The 10,000-nt window shown below is 53.1% G+C and overlaps 2 protein-coding genes across 3 annotated transcripts in view; one reads left to right on the top strand and one right to left on the bottom strand.

Annotated features, from left to right (window-relative positions):
- Positions 1-1,439: 1,439 nt before the first annotated feature.
- Positions 1,440-4,199, top strand: LOC308173484 (leucine-rich repeat neuronal protein 2-like; the record flags this gene model as incomplete). Its single annotated transcript, XM_080548514.1, has 2 exons — positions 1,440-2,714; positions 2,760-4,199. 2 exons carry the CDS (start codon positions 1,440-1,442, stop codon positions 4,197-4,199), a joined length of 2,715 nt encoding a protein of 904 aa, XP_080404640.1.
- Positions 4,200-7,182: 2,983 nt separating this feature from the next.
- The window catches only part of LOC308173164 (engulfment and cell motility protein 2), a gene marked incomplete at its 3' end in the record, with an annotated part of 28,252 nt that continues 25,434 nt past the window's right edge, over positions 7,183-10,000 (bottom strand). For both annotated transcript variants that reach the window (XM_080548146.1, XM_080548145.1), the window contains 3 exons: positions 9,126-9,208; positions 7,701-7,778; positions 7,183-7,383 (listed from right to left, as the gene is read on the bottom strand). In XM_080548146.1, the coding sequence (XP_080404272.1) occupies positions 7,183-7,383; positions 7,701-7,778; positions 9,126-9,208 (362 nt within the window). The remainder of the gene's footprint in view (positions 7,384-7,700; positions 7,779-9,125; positions 9,209-10,000) is intronic.

Below are 10,000 nucleotides of genomic sequence, written 5' to 3' on the forward strand. Positions count from 1 at the left end.
CTCATCCTCCTCTCGCTCCCCTCTCTTCTCCTTCCTCTCTCCTCATCCTCCTCTCCCTCCCCTCTCTTCTCCTTTCCTCTCTCCTCATCCTCCTCTCCCTCCCCTCTCTTCTCCTTCCTCTCTCCTCATCCTCCTCTCGCTCCCCTCTCTTCTCCTTTCCACTCCTCATCCTCCTCTCCCTCCCCTCTCTGCTCATTCTACTCTCATTTCCTCCTCTCCTCTCCCTCCCCCCTCTCCTCATCCCCCTCTCCTCATCCCCCTCTCCTCATTCTACTCTCTGTGCCTCTTTCCCCATGGCACACTTCTCTCATCTCTCATCTCTCAGGACTGTTTTTATGCATCATTTAGTTCCCGAAAAAATCACAAATAACCAACTGCAAATTAGACAAATAGCGTGGAATAACTAATGTGATGAAGAGTTGTTGGGAATGTGGTAATTGAAGTAATTTGAAATCTCTCTCTATTGAATGGACAAATGTTTCCCATTATCCCTCTCAACGGGCGAACGCAGCTAGTTCCTCAGGATGCACAATGCTGAAATATCACCCTGTCTGCAGCATTCTGTCTAACACAGGCGTTCTAACATTCTCTCTCTGTCTTTCTGTCTCTCTCTCTCTCTCTCTGTCACTCTCTCTGTCCCTCTCACTCTCTCTCTCTCTGTCTCTGTCACTCTCTCCCTCTCTCGGTCACTCTCTCTCTTTCTCTGTCTGTCTCTGTCACCCTCTCTGTGTCTCTCTCTCTCTCTGTCTCTGTTACTCTCTCTCTCTCCCTCTCTCTCTGTCACTCACTCACTCTCCCTCCCTCTCTCTCTCTGTCTCTCTCTCTCTCTCTCCCCCTCCCTCTCTCTCTCTCTCTCTCTCTCTCTCTCTCTCTCTCTCTCTCTCTCTCTCTCTCTCTCTCTCTCTCTCTCTCTCTCTCTCTCTCTGTTCCAGCTGTGCGCCTGAGTGTGCCCTGACCAACACAACCTCCATTGATCGCCAGGATGTAAAAGCGACTGTCTGACCACAGAGACCATCACTAAGACAACAGTTGACCACAGCCCACCTGCTGTGTAGAGTACTATCACCTATAGCAACAATATCACCTAGCAACAACAGCTGCCTTCAGCATCGTCACCTGGCATCAACAGTTACCTGCAGCTAAACAACCGTCACCCAGACAACCACCACCAAAGCTCCAACACCAAGGCCAACCACCCATCTGGCTATAAAGAGCCTAGCACTAAAGTACTGTATTTCTGTTCATTCTGAAGCATAAAGGGACTCAAAGAGATCGTTAAGAAGTCGTTAAGTTCTTATATTTTTCTTACCTTCAAGCCTACTTTACACTAAAAAACACATTTATTAATAGTTCCTGATCCATCCAGTGATCACACACTCACGTTGTTACACTTCAATTCAACTCAACTGAATCTGAACCCCCCCGTGTCTGCTGTGAGGATGCCTAGGTCAACCGTCGCAAGCCTGTTGCGGTCTCAGCTGCTCCTGTGCGTCGTGTGCGTGTGCGTGTGCGTGTCCGGCGCCGCGGTGATCCACTCTCTGCCGTGGCGAGTGTCCTGCCCGGCCCGCTGCGTGTGCCAGATCAAGCCGTGGTTCTCCCCGGAGTCCTCCGTCTACCGCGAGGCCCCCACGGTGGACTGCAACGACCTGCTGCTGACCCAGCTCCCCTCGCCCCTGCCCCCCGACACACACACCCTCCGGCTGCAGAGCAACCTCCTCTCCGCCGTCGAGAGCCGCGCGCTACACGCGCTCCCCAACCTCACCGAGCTGGACCTCTCCCAGAACCGCTTCGTCAGTGTGAAGACTCTCTCCCAGACGCCCTCCTCCTCCTCCTCCTCCTCCTCCTCCTCCTCCTCGCTGGCCTCGCTGCTCTCCCTGCACCTGGAGGAGAACCAGCTGGTCCACCTCCCCCGGGCGTCCTTCTCCTCCCTGCCCGGCCTGCAGGAGCTGTTCCTCAGCCACAACCGCCTGCGCTCCCTGGCCCCCGGGGCCTTCTCCGGCCTGGACTCCCTGCTGCGCCTGCACCTCAACAACAACCGGCTGACCTCCGTCGACCCGCGCTGGTTCGGGGCCCTGCCCCGTCTGGAGGTGCTGATGCTGGGGGGGAACCCGGTGGAGGCCCTCCCCGACCGGGGCTTCCAAGCCCTGGGGTCCCTGCGGAGCCTGGTCCTGGGGGGCATGGGTCTCAAGGGCCTGCCCGAACGAGCCCTGGAGGGGTTGGACGGCCTGGAGAGCCTCTCCTTCTACGACAACCTCCTGACCGCGGTCCCCACCCAGGCCCTGAGGAGAGTGCCCGGGTTGAAGTTCCTGGACCTGAACAAGAACCGGATCACCCTGGTTCAGACCGGAGACTTCCGGGACATGGTCCACCTGAAGGAGCTGGGACTCAACAACATGGAGGAGCTGGTCTCCGTGGAGAAGAGCGCCCTGGAGAACCTGCCGGAGCTCACCAAGCTGGAGATCACCAACAACCCCCGCCTGTCCTACGTACACCCCCAGGCGTTCCTTCGGCTCGGCAGGCTGGAGAGCCTGATGCTGAACTCGAACTCTCTCAGCGCCTTGCACCGGCACACGCTCCTCTCCCTGCCCAGCCTGCAGGAGGTCAGCCTGCACTCCAACCCGCTGCGCTGCGACTGCCTGTTCCGCTGGGTGGCGGAGGAACACTCGCACTCGCACTCCCACGCAGCAGCAGCAGCTGACAAGGACACGCACGGACGCACGGACACACACGGACGCACGGACACACACGGACGCACGGACACACACGGACGCGCGGACACACACGGACGCGCGGACACACACGGACACGCGGACACACAAGCAGCGGGCGCGGCGCACACACCCCGGCTGGTGCGCTTCATCCAGCCCCAGGCCACGCTGTGTTCCGAGCCTCCGGAGCTGAGGGCTCGCCGGGTGAGGGAGCTGTCCTTCAGAGAGATGTCCGCCTCCTGCCTCCCCCTCATCCCCCCCGGGCCCCTCCCCCCCTACGTGGGGGTGAAAGAGGGGGACAGCCTGGCCCTGCACTGCCGAGCCCTGGCAGAACCACAGCCCAGACTCTACTGGGTGACTCCCGCCGGGCTGAGGCTGGGGGGACCAGAATCCAGCCAGAACGCATCCAACTCCCCCCATAACCCAAACCTCAACCCCGACCCCGCCTCCCCCCACTCCGGCCCCGCAGCCTCCTCCCACAAACCCACCAATCACACACACTCCACCAGGCCCGGCGGCTCCAACCACTCCTCCCACCACTCCTCTAGCCCCAGCCGTGCTACATCCAACCCCTCCTCCTCCTCCGCCCGCTACCGGCTTCTACCAGAGGGGACGCTAGAGATCGCCGTGGTGACGTCCAGGGAGGCGGGTCTCTACACCTGCGTGGCCGAGAACGAACTGGGAGCGGACACCCGTAGCGTCATAGTGGGGGTGCACGGGAGGAGGAGGGGGCACGGGGGTGGGGGCGGCGGTGGTTCTCACCGTAGGGACCCCCTCCTCTCCCCGGTCCCCGGTCTCCAGCGGGGGAGGAGCCTGAAGGTGAGGGAGGTGGGAGAGCGCTACGCCGTCCTGTCCTGGCTGACCGGCCGCAACCTCCCCTCGGCTCGGCTGTCCTGGCAGCAGGCTGCACGCACACCGCACGCCGCAACCACGCACGCCCAAACCACGCGCCGCACCACGCGCATTCTGGCCGGCATGCAGAGCTTCAACCTCACGCACCTCCAACCGGGGATGCTCTACCGCGTGTGTCTGCACACGGGGGGGGCCGCCGCCAACGAGAGGCCCAGAGGGACGACCAGAGGGACGACCAGAGGGACGACCAGAGGGACCAGACACCCAGAGACCAACCCCAGCAGCCCATCCCTCTGCGTGACTCTCAGCACGGTGGAGGCCCCTGACCCCGAGCCGGCCCTGACCCTGAGCCCAGAGCTGACCTCCACGGCTCTGCTGCTGCTGACCCTGACCCTGCTACTGCTGGCAGCCCAGGTCTGGCACAGGGAGGGGGAGCAGGAGGGGGAGGAGGAGGAGGGGGGGGGGACAGGGAAACCCCACGGCACCCCCCCACTACCGCAGGAGGTCAAGGGTCACGTGGGGGAGCTGACCCCGCCCCCAGAGGAGCAGCAGCACGCCCCAGCCAATCAGAGAGCAGCGGGGAGCAGCCGTGATCAGCCGGGAGAGAGAGAGAACGGGTCGCTACAGCAGGCATGCTGAGACAGACACACACACACACACACACACACACACACACAGGCACACGCACACACACACACAGGCACACGCAGACACACACCCACACCCACACCTACAGACACACAGACACAGACACACACGGACACACAGACGCACACACACACACACACACACACACAGACGCACACACACACACACACACACAGGCACACGCAGACACACACCCACACCTACAGACACACACCCACACCTACAGACACACAGACACAGACACACACACACACGCACACACAGACGCACACACACACACACACACACATACACACGCACACACAGACACACACACACACACACACACACACACACACATACATAAAGCAATCACATAGTGGATGGCAATCACACAGAGTGAGAATATACCCATGAAAGGGGTGTAGGAACAGATTTGTATTTATTTTATATATGAATATACAGTATATATATTACAATTGTTTGTTTGTGTATCAAGATGTATAAAAGGGACACCTGGTACCGGGGGGGGGACAGGGGGGACAGGGAAATGTGTTAATGTTACCTACCAGAGAGATACAAATGGACAATTAATTTCCTTTCTATATCCCCAGAACCTGACCCTAACCTGATTATGGACTGAATTATTGATTACCACAGAACAGAGACAGAAAAAAAAACACAACTTACTCTGCAGTGGGACATCCTTGACTGACATCCTCCTCTTTGTATTATCTCCCTCTCCTCTTCTTCTTCTCGTTTCTCCTCTCTTCTCTTCCTCTCCTCCGCTCTCATCCTCCTCTCACCCAAAGGGGAAGATATTCTCTAAAGTGTGTCGTTGTATTGGAACCCCTGCTGTGTTGGGTCTGTTGTATATCAAAGAGGGTGATGTGTGATCAGCCCTCTCTCACTTTGGCCCGTTCGTTTTGCTTTTCATCCCTGCTGGGCTTGGGCCTCTCGGTGTCTGTCCTACAGTAATGTACATAAAGCCATCTGGATATTCTGCTCAGTGTCACAACTCTATTTCAAAGATGATTTAAACAACTCTATGTTAAATTCTATTTTCAGCTATTATTATTAAAAACGTTTTTTGGACTGAAACGTTGTTGATTTGTTATCCTATCTTCACTAATTATCTTCCAGCTGCAGAAATATTTAGAAACATTTACAGGTCCATCTGTTCACCCTAAACTAGTCAAGGGACGAGGAATTCATATGTCACCTCCGGGGCACCGTACATATTCACAAGTCCGCTACTTCTTCAAGCTCAGTAACATCAAACATAGACTGCCCCCTAGTGGCACCTTATAACAGGTATGGACAATGAGGATTAAATAGAGCAAAAGAGTATCAATATATATTTTTGGAAACTGTTATTATGGATACAAAAAAAGGAGAGGAAGGAACCCAGTTTAACTTTGTATTTATTCACACAAAACAAAATACATTTTTTCCAATAAGGCAACACAATATATACAGACAATGATTTATATATGTTGTTATTTCTTCACTAACAACATGTCATTCACTACCAATACTTAGCCTGAACACAGATATTGTTTAGCAAGTAATGTAAAAGAGTACCAAATGGTAAAGTTGCCTCAGATATCTCCGTACTGCTGGTGCATCCACAGCAAACCTCCATTCTTGTTCGGTTTTCTAAGTTTTTGACAGCAACGTCTGACATTCTCCCTTTAACATCGTGTACTGTGAAAAATGAGACATCAAATACGGTAACCCAGAACCCTTTTCAACAAGTGAAGGAGCGGAGGAAAAAACACTTAAAAATAACTTCCAATTCATGTACTTGACACAGCATAACCAAGACAACTCCAATAGCATTCACTGAGCACATTTTTAGCAACTGTCATTAGCAGGGTAAGATACAACGAAAACATATGTATCTGATGTTAGATTCCTCGACCACTGAGGACTCCTAAAGAAAACAGAGGGAGATATTTCAACTTTCAACTGAACAAATAATGATTTAAATATGAAAAGGTGAGGCCAGAGTGCTTACATGGTAAAAGCTCCTAGCGTAGAATCTCTCTACAGTTTATCACTGTACACAGAGTAAAGAGCTTTAAAAACAATTATACAAGACCGATGTGGCTAAGCCTGCAAATGACTTACGGCTCTATCTGAGAGCTCTGGCTGTTGCTGAATACATGTTGGTGTCTACGCTTAGTCGTTCTTGATCTTTTAAGCCCCCCCCAAAAAAGGTACTCTTCTGGGCCAAAGTAGAATTAGTAGGTTACTAGAAAGTTAGTGTTTTGTTGTCTTCACAGCTGAGACTGGTTTTCACATAATAATTTACAAAAATATAATTCTATTCTGCATAACAAACAAAGATCAATAGGTTAGTACGGAATTAAGAGGGTGAGTGGATGGGGGACACAGAGAGGGACTTGGGAACACACCATCTTGGAAAACAACTGTCAGTTTGTAACAGACCCAGGCCCTGTTGTCATGACGAAATGGCGTAGCATTAAGCAACACTGGAAATCAAACTGTAATCATTCGAAATACATACAGTACAGAGCATCTTTTTCACACATACAAGTGATAAGGCCATGGAGTGATGAGATACATAAAGAAAATATAAACATTCATAGTTCATATCTGCTTTGTCTTATACAGTACAGGTTAATCTTTAATACACCGGTACAGCGTCTCATAAACAGTAGTTCTACGTTCCCTGGCTGCACTACTTGGTGGGCAGTTTGAATTCAGACCATCTGGCTAGTGAAGTTAAGATCAACCAATAGGAGCTAGGGGAGGGGGCGTGGCTACCTTCCTAGTCCTATGAAACACAATGACGTTCACACACACACACACACACACACACACTAACATAGATGTAATCTCACACACTCACTCACTCCTTCACACATTCACGGAACACAAACAAACAGTCCTTATCTACACACACACACACACACACACATGCACACACACACACACACACACACACACGCACGCACGCACGCACACCTCAGCCATAGTTGTAGGTGAAGTTGTAGGTGCTCGGCTCCTTGGGCACAGGGGGCGGGGCCTCTGGGATGGTGATGTTCTCCAGGTCCAGGAGGCGGAGCTTCATCTCCATGCTGATGAGCGTGTCGAGGTCGCTGCGCGTCAGGTCGCTGCCCATCTCTCTGCCCAGCAGCGCGCACAGCCCGTCAGTCCAGATACAGTACTGTTACACACACACACACACACACACACACACACACACAAACACACACACATACACGCACGCACGTACGCATAAGACACACACACCCACACAGACAGAGACACATAAGACACGCACATATGCACGTGCACACACACACACACACACACACACACACACACACACACATAAAAAAACACAAAACACAAAGCACACAGGTCAAGAACATTCATCATTTCCTTCCATCATCATCATCATCATCATCATCATCATTATCATCATCATCATTATCATTATACATTCAGAGGGGTTTCAGGTATAGTGGGCCGCCAGCTCACCTCATATTTGTTGGGAGCCACAAAGTTGAGGGCCTCGTCAGGATCATACAGGATGGAGAAGGCTAGCTCCAACACCTCCTGCACACAGAGACCACACGTCATGTCCATACCACTCATATACCACTCACTCACACACCATCCAGGCCGGTCGGCTCCAGGCCTAGGGAGCAGGTCGTTGCACCAGCCTAGCACTTAACAGTACACACCTCTGTCTGTGTATCATTTAAACATGTTCAATAAAAATAGAAAAAGGACAGCGATTGCCAATGGCCCCCCTGGCCCGAGCATAGATTACTTTTTCCTGCTACGACTGGTGGATAATAGGTGATTCACTCACTTACTGCTAAATGCCAAAAATGTAAATGTAAATGTGATATACAGTACTATCTGTATATTCAAAGCAGCCATGCACTGAATAAGTGGAGAGGCTAATAGCTGTCTATGAATCATGCTAATAGTACGCATAGTGTTCCCTGGCGTGTGGTACAGTGGAGGCTGGTGGAAGTAGAAATCGGAGGATAGACTCATTGTAATGCTCCTCCACCAGCCTCCCCTGGTGTTCTACCTCCCCCAGCCTCGCCTGGTGTTCTACCTCCCCCAGCCTCCCCTGGTGTACTACCTCCCCCAGCCTCCCCTGGTGTACTACCTCCACCAGCCTCCCCTGGTGTTCTACCTCCACCAGCCTCCCCTGGTGTTCTACCTCCACCAGCCTCCCCTGGTGTTCTACCTCCCCCAGCCTCCCCTGGTGTTCTACCTCCCCCAGCCTCCCCTGGTGTTCTACCTCCACCAGCCTCCCCTGGTGTTCTACCTCCACCAGCCTCCCCTGGTGTTCTACCTCCCCCAGCCTCCCCTGGTGTTCTACCTCCACCAGCCTCCCCCTGGCGTTCTACCTCCCCCAGCCTCCCCTGGTGTTCTACCTCCCCCAGCCTCCCCTGGTGTTCTACCTCCCCCAGCCTCCCCTGGTGTTCTACCTCCCCCAGCCTCCCCTGGTGTTCTACCTCCCCCAGCCTCCCCTGGTGTTCTACCTCCCCCAGTCTCCCCTGGTGTTCTACCTCCCCCAGCCTCCCCTGGTGTTCTACCTCCCCCAGTCTCCCCTGGTGTTCTACCTCCACCAGCCTCCCCCTGGTGTTCTACCTCCCCCAGTCTCCCCTGGTGTTCTACCTCCACCAGCCTCCCCTGGTGTTCTACCTCCCCCAGCCTCCCCTGGTGTTCTACCTCCCCCAGCCTCCCCCTGGTGTTCTACCTCCCCCAGCCTCCCCTGGTGTTCTACCTCCCCCAGCCTCCCCTGGTGTTCTACCTCCCCCAGCCTCCCCTGGTGTTCTACCTCCACCAGCCTCCCCCTGGTGTTCTACCTCCCCCAGCCTCCCCTGGTGTTCTACCTCCCCCAGCCTCCCCTGGTGTTCTACCTCCCCCAGCCTCTCCTACCTTGTTCTGTTTCAGAGCACTCTTCTCCTTCATGTGGGGACAGTCTTTCCCCGTCACCACAGACTTGATGTCAGACACAGGAACTGCAGAGGGGGAGGAAGAGGAGCAGAACAAACAGCGGGAAATGAAGTGAAGATCACAAACATCTATAGCCTCTATAGATCAAACGCTGTGCAGTTCCACTGATCTTTATATGCTCTGGATCTGCCAACGGTAAGCTACATCATTAGTTCCCCTCATCAAGGCTATCCAAGGACCTGTGTCATTCCCTGAAGCAATGAATAGGAATATAAAAAGTCAATATTATATGAGCATGAATATCAATTGTGTGCGATCACAACCCTTGGAATTTTTTGTTAAACTCGTCAACGTAGCCTAGCCAAGCAGCAGCAGAGGTGTCAGTGTGATCCTACGTGCAGCAGTGAGACCTCTGCTGCTTGGCTAGGCTACGTTGAGGACTTTAACTATAAATCACCAACGGTTGGGATCGCACACTGATTATTCATGCTCAAATATTGACTCTTTATATTCATATTCATTGCACATCGCATACTGACTTTATATAGAAGATAAAATATAGTCCTGTTTTTCATTTGGAGGTAGAGGGGACCAAGCCCATTGATTTGACAGAAACACTCAACCTAGAACAACAGGTTCATCGACAGGGATCGACCCGCTTAAAGTTCCATGCAGAAACAGATTTGGGGGGGCAGGGGGGGGGGGGTTATTTATTGTGCATCCACATGCAATGTTTATGTTTACGATGGAGCAGGTTCATTACTGCGCTGGCGGGTACGTCCACTAGTAGCACTGCCACACGCAGTAGTAAGCAGTAAGCAGTAACCAAGGTTACGAAGACCCAATCACCCCAGATG

This window comes from Nansenia antarctica (assembly GCF_963989245.1).
Source record: "Nansenia antarctica genome assembly, chromosome: 18".
Taxonomy (NCBI): Eukaryota; Metazoa; Chordata; class Actinopteri; order Argentiniformes; family Microstomatidae; genus Nansenia; species Nansenia antarctica.